Source organism: Schistocerca americana, chromosome X (assembly GCF_021461395.2).
Source record: "Schistocerca americana isolate TAMUIC-IGC-003095 chromosome X, iqSchAmer2.1, whole genome shotgun sequence".
Classification (NCBI taxonomy): Eukaryota; Metazoa; Arthropoda; class Insecta; order Orthoptera; family Acrididae; genus Schistocerca; species Schistocerca americana.
The window spans coordinates 246,931,496-246,959,238 of record NC_060130.1 but is presented as its reverse complement, the minus strand read 5'-3'; the positions used below and the strand labels follow the sequence as shown (position 1 = coordinate 246,959,238).

Sequence of the window (27,743 nt, the reverse complement as noted above, 5' to 3'; positions counted from 1 at the left end):
GATGCTAGCAGCTAACACTTTAAATGATGCATCAAGTAAAGAATATTACATCCTAAATTATATGGTTGTCAATATTTAAAACATGAAGGCAGATAATAAATACATCTATTTAGAAAAGCAGATAAAAATTCCCTTCACACCTTGGTAGATGACAGTCTCCACTCCTTCCCAGCTAACTACGTAAGTTTCCACAGATGTGGCTTCAATTCAAAGAAACAGTATCAGCAGCAAGTTATACCAATAAAATCGATAAAATATTGTACTGATCCCCTTTGGTACAAAAGACAGGTCACAACACTGTTACACAAGCAACAAAAAAGGCATGCCAAATTGAACAGAACACAAAAGCTCCAATGTTTTGCTGAAGATCAAGACTTAGTGTAGACACAAGTGAGAGATGCTTTTAATAGTGTTAAATGTATTTTCAATTGCAAATATGGACAACCGTCAGCTGTAGAATGGAATGACGACACTGAAAATTTGTACCGTACCAGACTCAAACCTCGATTTCCCCCTGATCGTGAGCAGTCGCATTACCAGTTCGCTGTCCATGCATGACTCCCGGGCAGACCCAAACTTCCATGTGTCTTCAACTGTACGTCTGCAGCCTGTACTCATACATCCATTATGTGTATTTATATACAAGTGAGACATTTTACTTAAAAGTCGCTTGCCTGGTGTCAGCAGATAAAATACAGTATTGCAGTGCTGATTTTATTCTGAATTACAATGCAAAGTTCCTTTGAACATGCATGCATGCACGCATGCATGCCTAAAAGAACTTTGCTTCGTAGTTCAGAATAAAACAGGCACTGCAATATTGTATTTATCAACTGACACCGGGCAAGCAACTTTCAAGCAAAATGAATGCATGTCCAAAGGAACTTTGCATCGTAATCCAGAACAAAAAAGGGCACTGTAACATTGTGTCATTTTTGATAGCTTCCACAACAAAACTCTGGCTCAAAATCTGACAGAAAATCTAAAGAGATTATGGCTGTGCATAAAGAACACCAATAACAAGACCATCAATACCTTCACTGCACAACACCAGTGGTAATATTACCGATGATAGCATCACTGAAGCAGATTTCTAAAATAATTTCCTGAAATTCCTTCACCACAGAAGGTAAAGTAAATATTCCAGAGTGCAAATCAAGAACAGCTGTGAACAAGAGTAAGTCAGAAGTAGATACCCTCAGCCTAGCAAAGCAGCTTAAATCATTTGCAAAACGTAAGTCTTACAGTATACCAATTAGGTTCCTTTCAGAGTACCTGATACAATATCTCCATACTTAAGAATCATGCACAACCACTCATTCAATGAACGATCCATACCAAAAGACTGAGAAGTTGCACAGGTCACAAAAATGCACAAGAAAGGAAATAAGAGTAATCCAGTGAATTATAGACACGTAAAACTGACAAATTTGCAGCAGGTTTTCGGAATATACACTGTGTTCGAACATTATGAATTACCTTGAAGGTAATTCTATTGACTAAGTCAGCACAGATTCAGAAAATATCATTATTGTAGAACACTATCAACTCTTTACTCAAACCAAGTAATTACTGCTATCGTCATGTGTTCTAAACTGATTCCCTATTTCTAGATTTCCTGAAGGCTTTGAGACTGTTCCTCACAAGAGACTTCAAATCAAACTTCGTGCCTAGAGAGTATTCTTCTGCAAATCCGACTGGATGTGCGATTTCCTGCCAGGAAGGTCACAGTATGTAGTAACAAATGGAAAATCATCAAGTAAAACAGAAGCGATATCTGGTGTTCCCCAAGGAAGTGTTATAGGCCCTCTGCTATTCCTGATCCATATAAACCATTTAGGAGACAATCTGAGCAGTCCTCTCCGATTGTTTGCAGATGCTGCTGCCATTTGATGCAGCAGATCTACTACAGACTATTTACAATATCCGTGTACATCCTTTGTGCAAGTATTGTTGTACAACATGGAATCCTTACAGGATGGGATAGAGGGAAAAAATTGAAGTAGTCCAAGACGGGCAGCCCAGTTTGTATTACCACGAAATAATAAGGGAGAGATTTTCACACATATGATAATCGAGTTGGGGTGGCAGTCATAAAAACAAAGACTTTTTCACAAACTTCCTCCTCTGAATGTGAAAATACTTTATTATTGCCACTCTATAGTGGAAGGATTTTAGTGTTCATTTCTCCCACATGCTGTTAAAGGGTGGTATGATACAGAAATAGTCTGAATGTGTTTTAGAGACCCCCCTTAGTTTGCCACACCGAAAATTAGTGACAGGGTGTAACTTATGATCGTAAAATGTGTAATATGTAAAATGAAAGTTATTTTATTCTCATATCATGGTCTGGGAACATATTATGTAAAAGTTCTACTAACGGCTAAAAATGGGGTTATATGGGAGCTGTGGTACACCAATTAAAAATCACAGCAAGCTGAAAGCTTAAGGTAATCAATAAAATTAAAATATTTGAAAGATTAAAAAAAATTGTATGCTACAGCAAACATGACAAGGTGTAATTCTAGCATAGTGACAGCATACACGATGAAACGATGGACAGTTAATCTCGAAGCATGGTCTGAGATAGTCTAACATAAAATGTTCTACAAGTGGCAAACAAACAAGATGAGGGGACGGCTCTGTCAGATGGCACATAAACACAAAACATTTTTGTAACAAATGACAAGCATAAAGATATATTAAGAAAAGTCACGTAAGTAGTTTGCTACTGCAAAGGAATGAAATGTTGAAAAGAAAGAACATAACATAGCTTGAGGCGACGATCAGTTTATAATATAGCATCATGGAGCTCCCGCTATCTTACATAAAAGGTGCTACTAGCAACTAAAATGTGCTGGATGATGCATCAAGTAAAATATATACGAAAGCCTAAATTATAAAGTTGCCAATATTTAAAAGTAAAGAGAGGTAGTTCACTACTGCAAAAGTTAATGATAGGGTTAACATTAACATGACGGTAAAATCCATAATATACTAAAATAATAGCCAGTTACTTCTAATTATTTTGCATTCAGATTGTAATAAATGCTACCTTCCCCCATTTTCTTGTATTCACTGCACTCTATACACACATTTGATGCCCTGACACACTGTTTGTTCTGGATCTGGTTTTTACAATTCTACAATAGCATACAGTACATTATGTCCCTGACACATCTGTAGATCTATGGACACACTGATTGCTGTTAACTGTTTCCTGTATGGCCAGAAGTGACAGCTGGTGTACAACAATGAGAACAAGCCCATATTGTGTCCTGTATCATGGCACTAGTTATGAATCTGACTATTAATGCACACAGTAATCTTTCTGTTTTTAATTCTGACGCGTCCACATGATGTGCTCACTTTCTGATCAGTTATATCCACCATTTTATAACAAGATAAGTGCACAACACATGAGCACCTGTAAGTACAATTTTAGGTGGCCATTATAAAATATTATTTCTGTATGTCAGTACGCCAAACTTTTGGGTCACGTACCTTTGATCTGCTTCTTTGTAGACTGCTCTTGAAAATAGCCGACAAGGCCAATCGTGGAAGATGTAAAAAAGTGAATATCTGATGAAAACAGCCAAGCTGGAAAACTTCAAAATGTCTTTCAACAGATATATGGCTGTGGTACCTCACATGAAGAATTTAGTTGCAAAAACATGAGCTCATGTAAACTGTCTCCACCCCCTTGTATGGATGGCGACTTGGAACTTATACCATACTTAGGCTCGGACCACACACACACACACACACACACACACACACACACACACACACACACACAAAATGTTTCCACAACAGGAGATATACTATAGTGAGACATAGAATCATGCTGCCATGCAGCTGGCTGTGGAATGGCATGAAGAGAGAAATATAGAGTCATCTGCTGAGCTTCTAAAAAATGGTTTTATGGAAATTTAGTTAGTTTCTCATAAAAAATTTTACTTTTCAGGTAAAAAAATTGAAAGCGACTGGTCTTTGAAATCACGTATGTTTTCTGCTAGGCAAGCTCCCACACTCAATTATGAGGAGTGAGGAGACTATTCAACTAAAAAAAGAAAAAACTTCTTTGGCATATGGTAGTCTCACATTGTAGCTTGATAATGAAGTAGCTCTCTCTCCTTTACTGCTCATAGTAATTACAGTCCTTCAAAATTAAGTAACTGACTGCACATACTTCGGAAAGTTTGCAGTTGCTGACCTGTTTATATTTTATACCCATTTATATTTTGTTTATATTTTATACCTATTTATATTTAGTACATTTTAGATCACACAAATCATAGCTAACACATTGAAATTGTTTAGTTTATGAAGTCTGTTACAGTCACACTCTACATTAACATTGCATTAAGAGTTATTTTCATTTTAAAGAGAAAGACTACAGATCCAGTGGGAGAGTTGTCTATATACCGCAAGTCTCCTTTTTTGTTGTCTGAACTAACAGTTTCATCTACGAACTGATAACAATTTACCTTGCATACTTTATTTTTAACATGTTTTCTTAAATTGGAGACACTTTGCTACATAGGCCACACATACAGAGATGGCCACCAACATGGACACACATTTGCTGTGAAAGGATTTGAGTCTGCCATAAACTTTGATGAAAAAAGAAGAAATGTGTCAGCAGTAAGCAATGGAAGTGAGGCTGGTAAAATGCTTTGGTAGGATAGCAAAATCTGAGGTGTTGCATAACATAAGGCAGAATATGAGTTGTCATAAGCATTTCCTTTTATATGTACTAGTTTGGTAATTTGATTTCTCTACTTTGATTGTTATTTTCAGTAACTGTACCAGTAAATTCATCTGAAACATAACAGAATGAACTAATCTGTCACTATCCACAAATCCAATTTAGAGTAATGCTTACTGAATCGTGGTTTGTTTATCTTATATGTTTACTGATCGAAGTGTCACTCTTTCGAATAATGTAACTGTCCATGTTGCTCATGTGGCTTAATTCATCTGATATAAAGGAATCCTAGGTTATTACTGCCGCTTGTTCATGTCATAAACATATGAACAGTACCCTATGTCAAACCCTGTAAGAAGCTTTAATGCATGCTGGCACCTACGTTTCATTCTTTCTGGTCATTCCTTGTATTTGTTGTACATAATTCCAATATAATAAAGAACTAATTACACATTTATTTTTATACCAAAAAGACTTGTTTCCCGGTAGCCAACCATCACTCAGTCAAGCTGGGAATACTTCAAGAAATCACATAACTGGGAATGATCTTATACACTGATCTCTCTCGTCGTAGTTACAAGTTTACAAAAAAAAATATCACCAGATACAATCATAGCTGCAACTGAATTAGTCTGTCTTACAGATTGTGTCAGAAGGAGGAAGACTTAAAATGTGAACAATAGAGAAATTTAGGAGTTTCTTGAAATTTGTAGCTGTAGATGATTTTCTGAATCAAAATGCTGATTACATTTGGGGATACTAACTCAATAATTTTGTTGCAGTACTAATTGATCCTGTGACCAGAATATCATTGGAATAATGAAGAGCTGGAAAAGAAATACCAACAGATTTTCCCGCTCTACTTTATGGGTCTGTGAAGTTTGGAAATAATTCACAATAAATGTCATACCACGTATTTAATGTTTCTATGCACGTCTTTATCAGTCCTCATGCCCCAAATACAAAGCCTTTTTCTAGCTTCATTACTAAATTTTTGTGCCCATTTTCTCTACATCTAGAGGAAACATTGTGTACAATACTTGTAGATAAAGACAGTACAGAGAATGGAACACTGCCTGCTGTCAGCTGGCCATTCCACTCTCCTCACTGACTGCCTATTGTCAACTGGTCCCGCATCCTCTTCAGACATCAGCTGCACTGAGCATGTGGCTGGCTGGTTGAATCTCTTGGCCCATAGCACTTGCGGCTGCTGTCATTCGATTTCTGTCACATTATGGGTGACTGGGCTGGAACTCGTGTGCCACAGCAGTGCGACCATTTACCGAACAGTTGCCATTTCACAAATAATCCTTTTGTGTAAAACCAACTTTAACAAGCCTCCTCATATACAGCTCATGCTTGTTTCAGTGCTACACAGTGCTTTAGCAGATACAATTTAAATTTGAATTCTCTGTTCGAATTTAGGGATTAATATAGATTAGAGACCCAAAGCATAGCGACACTGGTGAGGATAAACAGTAATTATTTTCAATTTTATTGCCACTGTCTACTGGAGCACAACATTGTCACTGGGTTCTTTCTACTTTTAGTTCACCTTGCTCAATACTGTTGAACCCATTTCTGTTACTTCCATTAAAAGTCAATCAGTTTGAACACTGCCTACAGAAATGGGCTGGAGTAATAACTCCAGTGATAATGTAAGACCGATATTCCAATAAATAGGAAGAATAATGTCAGTAGTGGCCCCATTTCCCCTCTCCACAGTGATCATTGGCTACCAGTGGAACAGCAGCCTATCATGTGTGTCAGAACTATTAATCTGTAATTTGAGAGCAGGATTCTGATTAGCAGAAACAATATATCCTGGAACAAGCAGCACTACCTATGTTACGAAGCCACTGACACTTAGTACAGCATACTATTACATTCACTGACATAAATGAGTATAGTAGTTACTGGATGTTTGATATTTAAAGGTGAAGTCATGTTGCCTGTAGTTTGTAATTCAAGAAGACTTTCTAGGCAATGGTTATATCTGCAACTACTATTGTAGTCAAGGTGCACCAGCAGTTTTTTAACTACACCAGTAATTTCACTTAGGGAATGTTTACATTGGAGCCTTACTTTGGCATCTCTGTGCACACAGCTGGCACATCGCACCTTGTCACTCACTGGGTGCTTTGTTCATTTATGCTGCAGCCTCACTGCTGCAGGGAGTAATCGCCCTGCAGCTGTTCATATATTGAGAAGAGTGCTGCAGAGTCAAATATGGTGCCCTGGAGTAGCCTTGAAGCAATCGCGGCCCAAGTTTCACGACAAACAGTGATGGTCGCAGCGTGAAACACAAAAGAGCTTGATACCATTGCCTGGCATGGATCGTAGCAAGAAGTAGGGCAAGTAGTGGGGCGAGCAGCAATGCTACAGGTTAAATGGACCAGTAAGACACAGTGGGTTTAATTCATCATCACTGTGCCGTGCCAGCGAGTAACGAGATGGCAGCATAAATGCATCCTTACATTCTAATGTAATAAATGTACTAACTTCAGATGACTAAATCTCCACATTCCCTGAATGACATCATAATGAAATTGGCATGATTAACCTTCATTCATAAAAAGCCAGAGTAAGAACTTGTGTGAAGGATAAAATAATCTGCTAATAGGCATCTTAACAACCCAATTTAGTCTGTTAGTTAACAATTTCACAGAATATTCTTTTTACACTACACAATGACAAAAAATTAGTGACACCAATTCATTATCAATGCTTTTTTCACAGCGTTATAAAAAACATTCAGCAATATGTTCTAAATATCATCTGGTGGTACTCTGGCAGCAGAACTGCAAACTAAAAGCTTTCAAGGGTGTATGTTTTAAATTCACTTTTTTTTTTCAAATCAAAAAGTTAACTACTGAGGTTATCACCAAGCTTGAGAATCTAGTTAGGCTGGTATTACACTATCAAATTTCTTTGTCAAAGAATTGATCAAAGATGTGATCCAATATTCCGTCCAATATATTTGACAAAGATCTTTGACGTAGCGCTGTCATCAAATTTTTCGTCAAAGTTCAAGATGGCTGACAACAACTTGTTATTAACCGCAGCAGTCCTACGTACTCCAATAGCATTGTGTGCACATGCGGAAAAGAAGTGGGGGGAAAAAATGGAACCATACATACGAGGTTGACAGTCTTAAAAGTTCTGGGATTACAACTTGATAATAAATTCAGTTGGGAGGAGCACACCACAGAAGTGCAGAAAGGCTTAACAAATCTGTATTTGCAGTTCGAGTGTTAGCAGACATAGGCAACATAAAAATGAAAAAGCTTGCATACTTTCATTCCATAATGTCATATGGGATAATATTTTGGGGTAAAAGTTTTCAAGGTCCAAAAGCGTGTAATACGTATTATTTGTGGAGTAAATTCACGGACCTCCTGCAGAAACCTCTTCAAAGAACTGGGTATACTAACTACTGCCTGTCAGTATATTTACTTCTTAATGAAATTTGTCGTAAATAATATTTTTTTTTTTCCAACAAACAACTCAGTTCATACATACAATACCAGGAACAAAAATGATCTGCACAAGGACTTAAAAGCACTTACTTTAGTTCAAAAAGGGGTCCACTACTCAGGAACACTCACCTTCAATAATTTGCCAGGAAACATAAAAAATTTAGTTAGAAATAAAGATCAGTTTAAAAGGAGCCTGAAAGACTTACTACTGGCCAACTCCTTCTACTCCATTGGCGAAATTTTTAATAGAAACAAATGATGTATTGTATTTATTCATACTATTAGTATTGTTATTTCAGCTTTAAAAAAAAAAAAAAAAAAAAAAAAAAAAAAAAAAAAAAAAAAAAAAATCGACATGTTGCACATCCACGAGGATCTCCTCAGCACAGATCTATGGAACGAAAAACTAATCTAATCTGGGTGAAGCCGTGGGTTTTACGACGACACGATAAAAGCATTCAACAAAACTTGTTACGTGAGCTTACAGTGGAAGACGTCAAGTCGTACATCAAGTACTTAAGAATGGATGAGCATACATTTCTGTATGTGCTCAATGAAGTGTATCCTCATATCACAAAGCACAATATTCACTTAAGAACTGCTACATCTTCAGAAGACAGGCTCACTATAACACTTCGATTCCTTGCTACAGGACAGGGTTATGTTAGGTTAGGTTAGGTTAGGTTAGGTTAGGTTAGGTCTCCAATCTTCTTAATCTATTTTTGTATTCAGGGTGCCTCACGTTGTAAAGCGCCTCACCAGCTTCAGACATCTCTATTAATTTTGTAGTTGTCGGCACACACCAATTGTATTTACCGGCAATGGTTATAAAAACACTACAGACGACAGAACGCTGCAGCGATGCTAGCGCTCCATGTGGTAACATGTCACATTGCAGTGAACAGAAGACAAGCGGTTTCTTTGATCAAATATATAGCGAGGCCCTAGATTTGATCAAATATTGGATGACATTTGACAAAGTCCCTATTACACTATCAAATATCTTTGACAAAGATATTGGACAAAGATATTGGACAAAGAAATTGGATAGTGTAATACCGGCCTTGTTTTTACCTGCATGTCAAGCAAGAACCCCTCAAGTTACATCCAACTGTAGCAATATTCATCCATACAGTGACATTGGTAAAAAGCTACAAACAATACCTGCAGCTATATGGACACTCAATATGAATTTTGGATGTGCAAAAAATAACCCAAGTTTAAATTTTAAACACTTGGGCCAATAATAGTAGCAAATAAGCATTGAATCATTGGCATGAAAGGAAAGAAGGAATGTTTGGTAAACAAATAAAAGATGGGTAGTTTATGTACGAGAATGGAGCACAGCTGAGATGCTTTAATCAGTACATCATTTTACAATTAAATGGTTGATGGAGGAAAATTTTGCTGTAGTGTACACGTGGTTATTTGTAACTGCATATTTGAACAATGCTCCAGTCCTCCTAAAATCTAGTTAACTGTTTTTAATTGTTCTTTCTTGCCTCAATCACATACTGAAATGGATATCACAGCACATATCACAATCCCCTCCCCTACTTAAAAATACAACTGCACATATGGTGGAGGTTCTGATGAAATTGGATAGACAGTTGCGCAAATCAGCAAGTAAAATAGTTTCAATTACAAACTCAAAGGCAGACATTTCAAGATGATTAGAGACCCACTAGACCAGTTACAGAATTTTAACCTAATACTAATGATCATGAGATCACATTTTTCAAAGATGAAATATTCATTGAAAGCTTATGAGACAATCACTGTTTTCATGATGTCCATAATTAAAGTTATAGTTTCAAAACTTGGCAGAAAGAGAACTACAGCTCAGAACAATATCAAATTTGAACAGTAAAATATTGATGTAAGGGGATAAGTGATGGGAAAAAATTAATGAAAATTTTACCAATAGATAGTGCTGTAAGGGTCAGAATATGCTCACCAACTGATGCGTGGAACACAGCTGTTCCTCAGTTTGCGTCTGGGATGCCCAACATGACTGTCTCCACGAAGGATAGCGTTCTGCTGGTAAAGCTCTTTTACAAGGATGGTGACTGTGCATCAGTAGCCCTGCAGAAGTCCTAGACACTCAAGGGTATGAAAACAGGCATTGGTCTGATGCCCGCTAAGGGTCTCAATAAGATTACAAAATTCGAGGACAGGTTCTTTTGAAGTGCAGTGTGGCAGAGGGAGGAAAGTAGTTGATTTGACATCTGTCGATGTGGCCACAGCACTGCAGTAGGAGTTGAGCAGTGGTGTGCAAACATGCACTGCATAGGGAATTGCCTGGACAGCATAGGGAAATGCCTGGACATTGGACATGCTTGCAAGTATGGTGCATAAAATCCTATGAACATCCTACATTGCTATCCCAACAAAATCACTAATGTTCAGGAGCTGTTTCCTGCCTACCTGGCAGCAATACAAATGTTCGCCCTCCAATTTCTTGCTCACATGAAGTGGACAATGAATGGCCATGGAACATTCTGTAGTAGACAGATAAAGCCAATTTCCACCTCCAAGGGCAGGTCAACATGCAGAATTGCAAAATATGGGCAACAGAAAATCAACATATCTATCTACCAGTACCACTTCATCCTGCAACAGTGGCTGTGTGATGTGTGCTGATGGCATCATTTATCATAGGGTCATATTTTTTCAAGCAAGTGAGCCCTGTTACCTGTACTGTCAGTGCCAACTACTACGAGCATCTTTTGGTCGCCGACGTCATTCCGACACTGACAGTGAGGATGTGTGGCTAGGATCATTTTTATGAAATATGGCACTTCTCTGCACAATGCACAGCCTGTGAAGCAACTGCTGCAGTGGCATTTCAGAAATGACAGAATCATCAGTCATCATCTGCCTACAGCTTGGCTGTCCAGATCATCTGATGTTAATCCATCTGGCTGTGATGTTATCTGAAAGATGTTGCTTTCAGGGTTCCAATGTCTGAATTGAAGATATCCACTGCACAATGCATTCTGAACGTGACACCCAAGACAATCTGATCTGCTGTGAAACACGCTGTGTCTTAATTTCAAATTGTGGCAGAAAGCGGTGGACAGCATAATGAACATATATTACAACAATTAGAAACCGATGTTGTTTTGCTTTTCATGTGGTTTCTGGCACCAGGACAGTTAAAAACAGATGACTTTTGCTTTTTATGTGGTTTTTGGCCTCACAACAATTAAAAACTGATTTTTCCCACCCAATGTGTACGGCCTTGCGATGGTGGAAAGGCTTACCTAATTAACTGTGCAACAACTGTTGACTGCTGAACTTGTGCAGTCCTGCACATCGAACAGCATGGATGGTGTGATGTGGCAACTCAAAATGTAGCCATCGTATTTTGATTCATCTGTCATTTGTAGCCAACCCCATTTACATTAAGACTCTTACAACACCATCTATTGGCAAAAAAATTTCATTTTTTTCCCCATAACATTTCCCCCGTGTCAATAACATGCTGCTAAAATTTGACATAATTCTAAGTGGTGGTTCTCTTTCTACAGTGTTTTGAAACTAGAACTTTAATTATAAACACCCTGAATATTTATAGAATAATGTTCAAAATATTTCTCCAAACTGAAAGTATATGGCAGCAAGCTGAAACACAAACTGAAATGTGATATTGCATTGTGAGATTATATATGATCACCATTCACACTTAACTGTTTATTACTGGCGTTCTTGACAAAAACTGATTTCCATTTATACTACTCTCTTCTTGTCACTACTTAGATTACAAAACAACATGCTTTAATATGGTAATTAACTTTCCCACATAAAGGCTAAATGAAGCAGTGGATCACAGCACTACCGTATTCAATAATTTACAATGGCAAATCCTTTTTGATAGATTTCAAGCAGTGAGAGATGCGTAAGTCCAAATTAAATATGAGTTGCACTGCACAGGGTGTGTGTGTGTGTGTGTGTGTGTGTGTGTGTGTGTGTGTGATGAATAAGAAGATACACCATGCAGGAATTATCCAAGACAGGTGGGAATCAGTAGATGTGATGTACATGTTCAGATAGACAAGTAAATACAGTTTCACAAGAAATTGGATGATTTATTCAAGAGATAGAGTTTCACAAATTGATCAAGTCAGTAACATGTTGGTCTGTCTCTGGCTCTTATACAAGCAGTTATTCAGCTTGACCTTATTTGATAGAGTGGTTGGATGCCCTCCTCAGGGATATTGTACCAAATTACGTCCAATGCCGCATTAGATCATCAAAATCCCTGTCTCGTTGGGGAGCCCCGCCCATAATGCTCCAAACATTTTCAATTGGGGAGACAACCAGCAACCTTGCTGGACAAGGTAGGGTTTGGCAAGCATGAAGACAAGCAGTAGAAACTCTCGTTGAGTGCAGGTGGGCATTATCTTGCTGAAATGTAAGCCTAGGATGGCTTGCCATGAAGGGCAACAAAACAAGGCACAGAATATCAACAATGTACCACTGTACTGTAAGGGCATAGCAAATGACAATGAAATGGGTCCTTTTATGGAAAGAAATGGCTCCCCAGACCATCACTCCCAGTTGTCAGGCTGTATGGCAGGCAACAGTCAGTGGTCATCAGGGATCAGTTCACAGCTGGGCTCATCACGGAAACAATTCTACTCCAGTCAATGAGATTCCAGGCCAAAGGCATGTCTGGGGGCTCGAGGGGTAGCAGTGGGATACCAATCTGACTGTCGTCCACCATATAGCCTGACAAGCAGGAGTGATCGTCTGAGATACCATTTCTTTTCATAGCAGAACCTCTTTGGTAGTCATCCAAGGGACCTTTACAGCAGAGCAATATACTAACAATATTCAACACCCTGTTTTACTGCCTGGGCTTACAATTCAGCCAGACTATGCCTCCCCATGCACAGCAAGACTTTCTACTATTTGTCTTCATGCTTGCTGAATCTTACCTTGCTCAGAAAGGTCAGTGTACCTGTCCCTAATTGAGAATTTTTGAAACATTATGGGCTGGGTTCTCCAAACAGCTTGGGATTTTGAAGATCTAACACACCAATTTGACATAATATGGTACAATAGCCCTCAGAAGGACATCCAACAACTCTATCAATCAATGTCAAGCTGAATAACTGCTTGCATAAGGGCCAGATGTGAAGCAACATGTTAAATGACTTAATTTGTAAAGCTCTTTCTGTTGAAGAAATCATCCAATTCTTCTGAAACTGTAATCATTTGTTTGTCTGTACATTTACATCACATCTACAGGGTTCTGTCCCATTCGAATAATTCATTTGTGGTGTGTGCTTTTTTCTTAGAGTGTATAAAAATAAGAGTATCTATCTATTGGCTTTATCGTCATTAGAAATAGACCACTAGTCGGTGGAAGTTGTGAGAAAATGTACTGTGACTTTGCTGGAGGAACATTTCCAGCACCTGCCAGAAGAGATTTAGGAAATGACAAGAAAATTAAATCTGGATGGCCAGATCCCACCTTCCTGAACACAGGTCCGCTGAGTTTGTCAACATCCCATATTGCTCAACATCACGAAACAGATTTTGCAATACTTATGTGTTGTATTACCTAATTGATTTGTTAAATATTAACCAATTAAATAGTCCTTCGGTTTTTGAAGTGAGCAAGTAACTGACAAAAAGAGAATGTTTACCAACTGCTTAGGCTATACAGTTACTGGCAACAGGTGGCACACCTGAATAGGCAAACTCTTAAACAACCTAGAATGTAGACATTTCAGGAGTACCCAATTTAGGGCAAAAATCCAGAAAATTACACAAATTGAGTTTAGTATCTGTTTATGTCATTGTCAATTCTGCCACCTTACCAGCATCACAATATAAATGCATTATTATTGTGGTCAAGCTACGCTACTCATTAGCAACCTCACTCAACAGTGGCATGGTGGTCAATGAATGCCCCAACAGCAGCTGGTGCCCCTGAAATGGCTGACTGCTATGGCAATGGATAACCTTAATTCTGGCCTGAACCAAGTAGAAGGCAAAACTTTAAAAAATGGAACCTCGTTCTTATGTAAGTAAATCTATCAAACTCTTATTAAAGAAATTTGTGGCGCAATTAAAGCTAAATACATCAATTGCCTAGTGCACTAAACCACAAAGAGCCAGTTCTGAACATATGCACTACCATTTCAGAGATGATATTACCACATCTTAAGCTATATATTTTTATGTTTTGACCATTACGACATTTCACACTCTCAATGCCCTTTCGTACATGTGTATGTTTCTAGCTGCTCCTATATGGTAAAGGTGGAATGGCACCATCTACAGTAATTACACAGCAAATGAGAGTGTCATTTCCTTCACCTTCACCGTGCCTTCTATGTCACAAAACTGTAACCAATTTCAGCTTCATCTGGCCTTCTCTTTGCCATCTTCATCTAATGCATACTGGGATAGGATTGAAATAATCAAAATCTACATAATAAATCAGAAAGATGTTGGAGGATTGTAATAATGAATGCAATAACATTAGTGTCAACCTCAAAGAAAGATGTTGAAGGAAAAAAATTAACTGAATTTTGTACACCCTCTCACCCTGAGTCACAAATGATGACATTATCAAAATGTAGCTGAAGTTTATAGCATGTTTTGTACACATCTCTCATGTTGAAGCATTGTGAATGCACGAACAGTTGCAGTTACACTGTAAGTAATGGAGTATATCTCAGATGGAGGCTTTTCAATATGCATCATCTGTTTCACAGAATGTTCACTATAAAGTAGCAGTTTCAATAACCGAAGACCCAAAATTTTGCCGTCCCAGGGTGTGGGTGTGTGTGTGTTTGCAGTTACATGAATTTCATCTTACCTTTCCTTTCAATACAAATGTGTTGACTCCAGGATATAAAGTGAAATTGTCTAAACTGAACTCGCATATAAAATCACTTTTTACTGCTGCATTTACTTTCTTATATTTTCCTTGACTATCTGTCCTCCTGAAATATGAAGAAGATTGTACATCATTAAAAACATCTTAAAAATAATTTTGTTACTATGGAATGTAATGCAAATGTTTCTTATTGAGTATACATAGATTTGAATACTTCGCAAGTTTCAAGAAACTAAAAACTTTTTAAAATTATATCTACAATGACTACACTATGCCAGTGCACAACAGTTAAAAACTGATATGGTCTGTCCAATAAAAGGATGTCACTGTCCAGTTTTTCAACTTCATTAACACTATATTTGCAGTTTCTCTTACAGTGTGTTCTATTTACGTTTTCTACCCTGAAGACTAAAGGTAAAACTGTCTTCAACAGGGTTGGTTTGAACACCATGATGCTTTACTAAGCAAGATCCCATTGGAGGTGGTGTGTTCTTTTCTACTGGCTATGAACTGGTTTACCCATTAAGTCAGAGTCGCGCCTGTATTTTAACATGGTCTCTGAACTGCACAGCAACCAGTCATTCTTTTTCATTAACATATCTTTGCTAGAGGTGAAAGAAATGTCATCACCGTCTTCTTCTTCAGTCGAAAGAGTGGTTTGATGCAGCTCTCCATGCTACTGAATCCTGTGCAAGCCTCCTTCTGAATCCACTTATCATATTCCACTCTTGGTCTTCACCAATGATTTTCATCACCCACACTTCCCTCCAATCCTAAACTGCTGACCCACTGATGTCTCAGAATGTGTCCTATCAATCCATCCATTATTTTAGTCAAATTGTGGCACAAATTTTCTGTCTCTTGAATTCTATTCAGTACCTCTTCATCAGTTATGCAATCTCCCCATCTAATCTTCATTGTTGTTCTGCAGCACCACATTTCAAAAATCTCTGTTCCCTTCTTGTCTAAACTGTTTACCATCCATGTTTCACTTCCATACATGGTTACACTCCAAACAAATACCTTCTGGAAAAAAACCTCTTAACACTTAAATCCACATTTGATATTAACAAATTTCTCTTTTTCAGAAAAGCTTTTCTTTCCACTACCAGTCTAAATTTTATATCCTCTCTACTTCAACCATCATCAGTTACTTTTACTGTCCAAACAGCAAAAGTCATCTACTACTTTTAGTGTCTTGTTCCCTAATCTAATTCCCTCAGCACCACATGATTCTTCGATGTTGTTTGGGAACTATGTCATACTGCTTCAAGAAACGTAAGTCCATGCACTGAGCTTCAAATCCGTTAGGTATGAGAAAAATTGAGGAGGGCCATACCATAAACTCTCCTCGACTGTCACAATGCTACACATACAACACGTATTAAATTTCCATATACGCAACTTTCTTGGAGGCATGTGCAATTTAATTGCTCCTTGAAGTTAAAAATTGTCACTTGTACAACACCACAACACTTTTGTCCTTCCAGCCATTTGACATCCAGTATCTTCTTATAAACTATATATAAAAAAATGATTCACTCGTAAGAAGGTGTGATACATTAAGAAAAACAAGAAACTCCCTGAATGATCAAAATGCTGCCCAATTTCATGGAAAAAACCACTAGTCCTGCTCCACAGTCTTCCCCGCGAAGATATTAAGAAGAATTTTTGATAAAGATAGCTTCCTTCTGTAAGATGGTAAATTATTCTCTTTTAGACAGTAAGATGGAAAAGGTTGAGAAGGATTCTTCAGCATTCCCCACAACATGGTACAACAGATTTTTTTATCAATTATTGTGTTATGAACTGCAGACAACACCAATGCCAATCAGCAGGTGGAGAACGTGCAGTTGTTCATTTTTAAAGATAACTGATCGAAAGTCTGAACTACCTCTCTCAGAAATGTATATCTTTAAAAACTTCCATCCCTTATTACAGCAGTATGTGCACGCCCCACACCCCTCTCCAAAATTCTTCTTACAAAATGCCAGGTGACAGGTAGTTTGGCCAATGATTTATTTAATACACGAAGTATCACTCCACCCCATGTAATAGCAGTAAGAGAAGGGGGTGATTTGTTACTAACTTCACAAAATTGTACAACTTGTTGACAATTACCTTTATACATTTCAAATTTTCACACACAATTAAGAGAATGTAATTTTTATAAATCTAACAATTTTAAGTACTTTCAGTATCATGTGCAGGAACTGCTGTTATAAGGTGAGAATTGCATCACACATTTGCTCTCAGTATATTTCGGATTTCCAAGATCAGCACTCGCAAAATTAAATGTTATAGTGTACACTTTGGATTAAAGTACACTGGCAAAATTAGATGGACTGAAATTTCTTTATACTATATCAGTGTTCTTCATTAATAACCTAAACTGTACTTTCTCATTACAATACTTTAAATGTTGTATTCTCAGTAAGCCAAAATGCGTATCAACTAAAGCAATAAAAGCCATGTGATATTCACAGCTTCAAAGGAGTTACGCATTGTGGCTCTTCCACAAATATAATGTGTTTAAATAGAAGGGCAATGTTCAACAGAAAGTGAGGAATTCTTGAACTGAATATCAGTCTCAAAAACAAGCAACACAAAAACCTAGTCTGTTTCTCTAAAGAAACTGACTAAATTAATAAAGGTAATCTGTTCATAAATTTACTGCAGTATATAGAAATAAAAATAGACAGCTGATTATTGTAGAAACTTTCCTCAGTTACTTTACACTTCATTTTATGCGACTTGTACTTATTATTCCTCTTGAGGTAAAACAAACAAGTTAGCACTAACAATTTACATAATGTTTTAACAACTGAGATAAAGAGCAATGCAGCAGATAAATACCTGAGGAACTGTTTTGGGTTTTTCGCAACAACGCTGGCGGAAGCAAGATTTTTGTCCTGTTTATAATCTAGATGTTCCAGCATAGCCAACTTCTGAGCGATTTCACTATTTGCTTCTGGTTTAATGTACCTGGCGGAAAAAATATTACATATAGAGAAAATCATTTTCACTCAAGCATTGACAAAATAAATATGATGGAAAACAGTTTTTTAACTGATCAGTAGAACTGAAACTGAACAGGAGGAAATGCATGTGCCATGTACTAATACCGTGGAAGGTTTCTTGCCTTTGCATTTGTTTTCAATGAAATTAATGCGTATTCTGTCCTGAAAATGGTACTCACACTTTTATAAAAGGGCAAGCCAGTATGCATATGTTGTTTTAAGGAAAACTGTTGTGTATTATCTTTAACCAACTTCCGTAAGTACATTTATACACTGAAAATCATAATGAAGTGCATGGCAATGTGCACTTCTCATTGTATTAAATGATTGTTTCTCTCTGTTACATTTGTGGATTGTGTGTAGGAAGAATATTTACATCTACATCAATACTCTGCAGGTCTTTTACAGAGTGCGGTGGAGGATACTTCTGGTACCACTACCGTTTTCCTCCCTCCCTGTTCCATTCGTGAATGGTACGTACGCAGAATGACTATTGATAAACTTCCGTATGATTTCTAATTTCAGGAAATTTCCTGTCGTGGTCATTTTGCAAGACACATGAGAGAGAAAGTAATATGCTGTTCAACTCTTCTTTCAGCTTATGCTTCTAGAATTTCAACAATGAATTTCTCCATGAAGCAAAATGCTTCTCTTGTAGTGTCTGATACTGGAGTTTGTTGAAGATTTGTGTAATGTTCTCATGCCTACAAAACATGTGAATGATGTTAGTTGGGTGTTAAAGGGACCAGACTACTAGGTCATCAGTATCTTCTTTCTCGAACAGACAGGTCTACGTGACTGTACATGAGAGGTCTACTGCACAAAAATCAGTGGAAGAAAATCCCAAGGTCTACCAAAGGTCAACAAAGGCTAATACAGGATGGAAAAAGAGGAGACACAGGAAGAAAGGCAGGCGAGGTGCCCCATCTAGGGACCAGCTGGAAGCCCCCGAAAGCAGAGTGCAAAGATGGGACATACATCCCTCACCCCCACCATTTAACAGAGGTAAACCACTCAGAAACTGCCTAAGAAACATGAGCAACACAGACATGACAAGATAAGCACAGATAAACAGAAGATGAACAAGTCGAACAGACCTCACAAGAGAGGGGAGGAAGAGTAAAAGGGCAGGTAGGGTGAGGATTGGGGTGGACCACCAAGTCCTGACAGCCGCCGCTTGGTCTGAGCAGAGGCGGCAACAGAATTTCTGCCAACCACTCAGTGGGCCGATAAGATTAAGTAGGGCTCCCTTAAACAGAATGGTAAAAGCCTCCTTCACAAATAAAATGCAAAACAGTCAGCTGCTGAGACACTGTCTCCAAACACCAGGGGTAGTGAGCCACGGAGATTAAGAGTCTACCACAAAATGGCTAGATTGGGATAGTTTATCAAAATGTGGACCACTGTCAAATGAGAACCACAACGACACTGGGTAGGAGACGACCGTGTATCAGCCAAGTACGGCCGATGCGGAGCCAGCAAAGGGTGCCTGCAAGACGTCTGCATGGAGAACTTCCACAGATTCATAGTCTCCTTTATTGACCATAGTTTGTTTGCTGAAGTCAGAGTGCGCCATTCTGTATTCCAGACCCCTAAAATGTGAAGGGTGTAATACCGATCGGTGGTCTGTTTCCAGAATATGGATCCCACGAGTCGGCTTACTGGCAGCCAGCTTGGCCAGGCTATCGGCGAGTTCTTTCCCCAGGATCCCAATGCGGCCCATGGTCTACACGAAGGTCACCTAGCATCCACGCTGGTCAAGGGCATACAGAGAATCCTGGATAACCACGACAATGGGACGGCGATGGTAGCTCTGGTCAAGAGCTTGCAAACTGTTCAAGGAGTCACTGCAGATGAGAAAGGACTTACCTGCGCAGGAAAAGATATGCTCAAGAGCACCAGATATGGTGACCAACTCCACAGTGAATACACTACAGCCATCTGGCAAGAAGTGCAGTTCAGTATGTCCCGAGTGTGTGTGTGCGTAAGTAATGCCTGCGTGATCAGCAACCATCAAGCCATAAGCATAGATTACTTCTGAACCCTGGGATGCACCAAGGATTGAGAAAAATTGGTGGCGGATGGCCTCAGGATGAACTGAGTCTTTTGAAAGTTGAGATACATCAGGACAAAGCTGTGGCCAAGGGATGCACAATGAAGTTGCAGATGAGTGGGCCCAGAGGAGAGGTAGTAGAGGAGAGGTAGTAGAGGATACAACTGGAGTTCGGAGAGGAGGGAGCGGCCGTGGATTGCAATCGTAATCCCTGCTCTGGGCCATCACTGTGGGAGATGGATTTCCGTGCTTGGAAAGAGGAGACAGTAGTTCAGATGCTTAGGAGAGCTGCAAACAAGTAGCATAAATGACAAGCTGCTGTAAGTGCCTGATCTGCAATGGAAGGACCCCAGCCAATATGAGTAAGCTGTTCACAGGTCTACGTCAAAAGGCTCGTGTCACAAGTTGAACCTCACAATGGTGTATCAGATCCAGCATTCGGAATGCTGAAAGTGATGCCAAACCATATGTCAGACTCCCATAATCAAGACAGGACTGTATCATGGCTTTGTAAACCTGCAGAGGGGGAGTGCAATCTGCACCCCAGCTTATGTTACTCAGGCAGTGAAGTGTACTAAGATGCAGCCAGCACTTTTGTTTAAGCTGGCAAAAATGGGTAATCCACATTGACCAAGCATCGAAGATCGGACACAAAAAGTGATAAATCTCCACCACATTGAGTAGTTGGCTGTTGAGGTAAAGTTCTCCTTGTGGCTGACTGGTACTATGTCAACAGAAGTGCACGATATGAGTCTTGGGGGCTGAAAACCAAAATCCATGGTGAGGACACAAACCTGCACACTTTGTATGGTGCCTAGCAGTCGACATTCAGTGACACCCACACTAGAGGAGCAATAGTAAAGGCAAAAATCATCAGTATACAAGTAGAGTGATACTGAGGCCCCCCAGCTGCTGCCAGACCACTGATGGCTACTAGAAAGAGAGGGACATTCAGTACAGAGACCTGCCAGACACCATTCTCTTGGATATGGAGAGAACTGGGTGCCTGCAAGAAGTCTGCACCAACTTGAACCCAGAAAATACAAGAGATAAGATTTTCTGAATAAAAATTGGGAGCAGACTGTAGAGACCTCAATTGTGTACGGTAGCAAGGATCTGGTGCCGCCATGTGGTGTCTTAAGCCTTTTGCACGTCGAAGAAGACCGCTATAAGGTGTTGACGTTCAGCAAAAACTGTTTGGATGGCAGACTCCAATTGAGTGATGTTAGTTGATCTCCTGTTACACGATTACTTACCCAAATATGTTAAATTATGACATTTGTATGATACCCAAAATGAGGAAACATATTATCCTCTTCCACGATGAAAGAATTTTGGAATATCAAAGTCTGTTCTTCAGCCTTTTGCCATCTTCAGTTTTGGTGCCAGTATGATCACTGAGCCACTGAATAGATGATTTCAGTATGCTGACTGACTTTAAATAGAACCAAAATTTCTTAAAATTTTTAGTCAGATCAGATTACAAAAATTTTATTTCTCACCCTGTTCTCTCTATGTTCATTTTGGCTTTGTGCAGCTTTTGTTTGAAACAAGACTACAGCTTATTTTAAAATTTGTGATGTGGCTCTATTTGCATTTCATAGCAAACTTCAATCATGGTTACTGAACCACAGTGGATCTTTCCCATCCCTCAAAACCTTGTTCAGCACATACTGGTCGTACAAGGGGGAGGGAATTAGACATTGCCAATGATTCAGCTCCTATTTGGCAGCTTGCTTGTGTACAGACTACAATTAAGGCCTCTGAGAGGTTCTGGCTCAATAACGCCCCACCGCTGGTTTAAAGTAAACTTCTGCTAATTTCAAATGTACAATCGACTCAAAACTGGTGAGTGACATAACTGAAAGTTGAGCATTTTTCATCATCATGTATAGGGTCTGGAAACTCCTATTTTCCTATAGATCAAGGAAAAGCTGTTGCAACTGTCACTTAGGTGCCCATAATGTTAATGTAATTCAATGAAGGTGCCACTGGCACTCTGGGGAGCAGAGAACCTGTGTTCAATTACGGAACGCATTCTATAGGTTTCATTTTTTTCCTATAATAAAATTGGTAGGAAAATGAGGGTTAATAATGTAAGTAAGTCAGGTAGGCATCAAAATTAAGTCCTGAAAAAGAAATATTTTTAAATGTAAACCAAGTCTGTCTTCCACCAAAGCTTTGGAAGGAATGATGATGTTGTGCAAACATTGCATTCATTAGGTGTTCTTGGCAATGTGAGTATATTTGCCTTGAGATTTATATGACTTGTTTGTAAAAAGTGAGGACATGTAACAGAGTGAGTGAAAGAGCCGTTGTAAGGTGACAAGGATTAAAATTTTAATTCTTTCCTAATCCAAGTTGTTTGAGAAATATACCTGCCTAGCTTTTAATTATTTTTTATTAATTTATTTACCTTAAAGTTAAAGCCATTACAATCTTGCGACCTAAGTTTGTAATTGCTTTAACTTTAATTTGTAAACGGTCACTGACCATGCAGCCATGTTTAAAAGTTTTTATTTACCTTACTTACCTTCCTATTCCTATCAATTTAGATATGCAGAATAATACAAAGGGGAAAACTGCAAAATGCCTTTGGGAATTGAACTAAAGTTCTGTGCTCCCCAACCAGATGCCTTGATCGCTATACCAGCTTCACTTTAATTGAACAGCATTTACCTTGATGATGCATAAGTGGCAACAGTAACAGTTTTTCCCCTCGATTTCTATGAAAATATACATTTGCAGACTCCATCTATATGACAAAAAATGCTCAATCTACCTAACTTGTCAATTTTGAGTCTACTGCAAGTCATGAATTTTAGGGATGATTTTCTCAAAATTGGGAGTGGGGGTATTGAGCCAGAACATCGAGTCCTATATAGTAGGTTGTACACAATGGAGTTGCCAAACATGAGCCGAATCGATGGCTGCATCTGAGGCCTCCCACTTGTAATGTGTATTGTACAATGCTTTTGAATTTTGGTGCTATATATCTTTATCGTCAAAGCTAATTATTTGATGCTGATTACTCAGGTATTCTGTGATTTGTTTACTGTCACTCTTACTAAGCAAAAATATTTTTTCTATCTTTCCTACCATTTCTTGTAATACCTGTAGTCCACAATACTGTTACAGCTAAACAGCATTAAGGTCACTTCACTTAGGCCCTTCTCCACATTAATTAATTCACGAAGTTTGGGTGTACTTGATACTAGGAGTATTCCCATCATGAGTCAGTTCTCTGTCTGCAGGAAGTAAATTTCAGATAAAACATTCAGATATTATCATGCAATTCCCAGCCTCTGGCACTAATTTAGTTTTAATCATATGACCTTTTGATTCTATAGGTATCAGCAAATCCTAGATGTTCTGTTCAAACATATAACAATGAATGGGTCCAAACTTTCCATTCAATGTCTCGAGGATCTGTTTTGTGCTGAAACTGGAGACAGCAGATAGAAAGAACAAGTATTAAGTTCTGCACTTAAAAGGCATGCATGCAGGAGTGTACTGTCACACCAGTGTTTGACACCATACAGACTCAAATGAGACGCATCAATACCAGCACCCATTGATACTCAAAGTGAACAAGACACCAGGTTCTCATAGAATCCCAGTTAGATTTTACACTGAAAGTGTGGTACAATTAGCTCTTTTCCAAGCTCGTATTTACTGAAAATCTCTTGTGCAGCGAATAGTCCAACATGACTGGAATTGAATAGCTGCAGGGTAACATATAGATTCCATTTCCTAGATTTCTGAAAGGTGTTCCAAATTGTCTCACAACTTCAACTACTAACTAAGATATGACCGTACGGAGTCTTCGGAAAATTGTGATAGCCTTGAAAAATATTCCACTAAATGAGCCCAACAGATTATATTGAATGCCAAATGTTCCACAGAAATAAAGGTAACTGTGCAGTCCCTAAAGCACTGACTGCACACCAACCAGTGCAGTGCCGTGAAACAGCATCAAGAAGGTGCTGGCCCCTAAGCCAGAGAAAATAGCAGACAGTGCCACACCTCCAGGAAGAGAGTTCACTCCCCCCGTCAATGCGGACTTGACCAGCTGCCCATCAGTAGCCAGTCCAGTTTGGTCACAGACTTCAAGCGCATCAGTATTGAGTACGTTATTAGCCTGCGTTCTGCGAGTAGTAATAGGGACGAAAGTATTTACATGTAAAAAGCACAGGCAGCCACTTGATAAAGAGAAGTTTTGTTTCTTTTCTTTTTAGAAATAAAGTGTTACATTAATCTTTAAGTTTAATGTACAGATAATTTTGGATTCCTGCCACCAATCAATGCAACTTCTGTCCTTCCTTGTTTGTGTCAGTGCTGTCTCCCACTGTAGCTGACAACAGTAACATCTAGAGACCCCAAAGGAAGTGCTAAATACCTTTAATGTTTTTCAGTTGCAGGAGGCTACAGTCGCGCACGCATGCTTGTGTGTGTGTGTGTGTGTGTGTGTGTGTGTGTGTGTGTGTGTGTGTGTGTGTGTGTGTGTGTGCGCGCGCGCGTGCGTCTCCATTGTTGACAAATGCCTTAACGGCCAAAAGCTTTATTTGTGATAGTCTTTATGTTGTGCCTATCTGCGACTCAGCATCTCCGCTATATGGTGAGATTTATTCAAGAATGTTGCTGAGAAAACCTACACTATCATATTTAGGGGTAATACTGACAGGCAATATGAAATGGGATGGTCATATAAAATCAGTAATTAGGGAAAGTGAAGAGAAGACACATTTTTTCGAAATGTACTGGGTAAATGTAACACATACGTAAAGGAAATCACACACAAGATCCTAGTGTGACCAATTCTACAATATTGTTTCAGTGTTTGGAATGCTTATCGAAAAGTTATGACAATAGATGTTGTACAAATTAGGAGATGTACTGTCAGAATTGTTACAGGTCATTATGGGCCACATGGATGTGTACCAGAAATGCTTGGAGAACAGAAATGGGAATACTTGGAGGAAAGATGACATAGTTCTCAAAAGTTTTAGAAAACCTGTATTCCAAGAATACTGTGTGAAAATAGTATATCTTATGTAGGGATCGTGAGAAGATTGTGTGAGAGATTGGAACACATTTAGAGAGGCATATACACAGTCACTTTTCCCCTTCACTCAATATGTGAATGGAACAGAACAGGAAACACTGGTACAATGCACCCTCCACCACGCACTGTGCAGTGCCATGTGGAGTATGTACGTGTATGTAGATGTCACTATTACAATGGTATGGTTGAGAAACTAACATTATTCTCCAAGTATTCTCTGAAGTGCTCTGCTCCTAAAGAAGGTGGTCCATAAAAGGATCCAAGTACCATGTTTGACCTACCTTCCATGCACACCTTCACACAGGTTATTTCACATTCAGTTTCTGAAATAACATCACTAGATATTACTACATTCTATACAGCAATAAATATGCCACTGCCATTGTTGTCCAGGTTATCTTTGTGATATATAATCCAATTCGAAGTTCACTGTTCACTACTGCCTTCAACTACCTTCCTGTTCCTAAGACTACATGGGCATTATATCTTCAATACCTGAGCCTAATTCTGGAACCCATCCATGGACACTCCTAGTGCACTAACATCACATTAATGTTTTGTGTTTCTGATATCTAAGAACCTAAATCCCATCCAAAGGTAACATGTATGACCTTCCTCTGTTTACAGTATGTAACTTGAACACTGGCCCCAAGCAACAGCAGCAATAATAATAATAATAATAATAATAATAATAATAAATAATAATAATAGTAGTGAATCCTGAGTAGCTGCTTTCCTTACATACTATATACCTTACCTATTGAGAGGGGGGGTGAGAAGGCATGGGGGTCTAGAATAGCCGAGACAGAGAAATTTACATCCAAGATTGATGCAGGATCATTGGTTTAAACCTTTCACTTAGCTCCAAACCTGAGGACTGCTATTAATTCTCAGTGTGATGCTGCAATTATGAAGCCATGCTCCCACCTCACCTCATTTCTTCCTCCATCTCACAGATGTACTCATTTTTCTCATTTAGAGAATTACTTTACTTTACATGTGCAAGGGCCTTGTCAACTATATGCCTACTCTAAGAGCCTCTTCCATTTCTTTCTATCCAGTGCACTGCTTTTCAGTTCGGTGCTATTTAAGGCAGTCTATTTACCTTCACTCCTGCTATATGGCCTGGCCGGTTCAACCTTCTCTTTTTTAGCACTTCGATGATGTTACAATATTTGTACAGGTATCTTAATTCATTTTTTCTTATCTTCCATTCCATGTTATCTTCTTGACATAACAACCTGTAAATTTTTATTAGTATTTTTCTTTTGAATATTAACAGTTTTTCTTCATCTTTATTTCTACATATTAATACTACACACCTGTATAATGTTACCGGTATAATAATCTATTTATACATGTGCATTTTGCAGTTAGTACTAAGTGATTTTTTTCTTTCAAGATTTTGATAAACTAAAAAGTGTTTCGTCCACAGTTGCTAGATAGGCATATATTTCTATGTTCATTCTATTGTTGTTACTAAAAAGACCTCTAAGTACTTGAAGTAGTCAACTGTCTTGAAAGTGAATCCATCTACAGCCAAAGGTGCATTACTTTGGATTTTCTTACTTATGACCAGATATTCTATCTCTTCTTCAGTAACAAATAATCCTGTTTTATCAGTGATTTTGTAGTAGTTTTGCATTATTCTGATTTATTCTGTTTTGGGACTACTTATTAATGCGACATTACCTGCATAGGGAAGTCTAGTAATGTTTATCTCCTGCATTCGGATCCCCTCTGGATATTTTCACTAAATTCTCTATCGATCTTCTCTAAGACAAAGTTAAATAAAATGGCATCCCCTTGTCTCAGTCCAGCATAAACCTTAAACTTTTCTGTTTCTCCAAAGGGTGTATATAAGACAAAGTTTTGTACATAAAGATCTTAACGAATCTGATTAGATTATGGTATTTCAAATTCCCTCATTATATTTAGGAGTGTGTCTGTGTATGCTACCATAGGCCTTTTTGAAATCTAGAAATAATATGTGGATATCTACACTGAATTCCCACGCCTTCTCAGTTATTTTTATTAGGGTGAATAAATGATATAATGTGGAGGTACTTCTGGAGAAACTGCTTTTAAAGTCACTAATTAGTTTTTCAATTATTTTGATCGTGTGTTTAATATGCACATAAATACGGTATCATAAGTTACATCCAGTAAAGCAATTCCTCTGTAGTTATCTACATCTACATCTACATTGATACTCCGCAAGCCACCCAACGGTGTGTGGCGGAGGGCACTTTACGTGCCACTGTCATTACCTCCCTTTCCTGTTCCAGTCGCGTATGGTTCGCGGGAAGAACGACTGTCTGAAAGCCTCCGTGCGCGCTCTAATCTCTCTAATTTTACATTCGTGATCTCCTCGGGAAGTATAAGTAGAGGGAAGCAATATATTCGATACCTCATCCAGAAACGCACCCTCTCGAAACCTGGCGAGCAAGCTACACCGCGATGCAGAGCGCCTCTCTTGCAGAGTCTGCCACTTGAGTTTATTAAACATCTCCGTAACGCTATCACGGTTACCAAATAACCCAGTGACGAAACGCG

General features: G+C 38.6%; 1 protein-coding gene across 1 annotated transcript in view; it reads right to left on the bottom strand.

The window, feature by feature from the left end:
* Nucleotides 1-27,743, bottom strand: part of LOC124555562 (trafficking protein particle complex subunit 10) — a 163,903-nt gene that overhangs the window by 72,217 nt on the left and 63,943 nt on the right. The window contains exons 12-13 of the mRNA XM_047129518.1: nt 17,906-18,034; nt 15,029-15,155 (exon numbers count right to left, since the gene is read on the bottom strand). Coding sequence (XP_046985474.1) covers nt 15,029-15,155; nt 17,906-18,034 — 256 coding nt within the window. The remainder of the gene's footprint in view (nt 1-15,028; nt 15,156-17,905; nt 18,035-27,743) is intronic.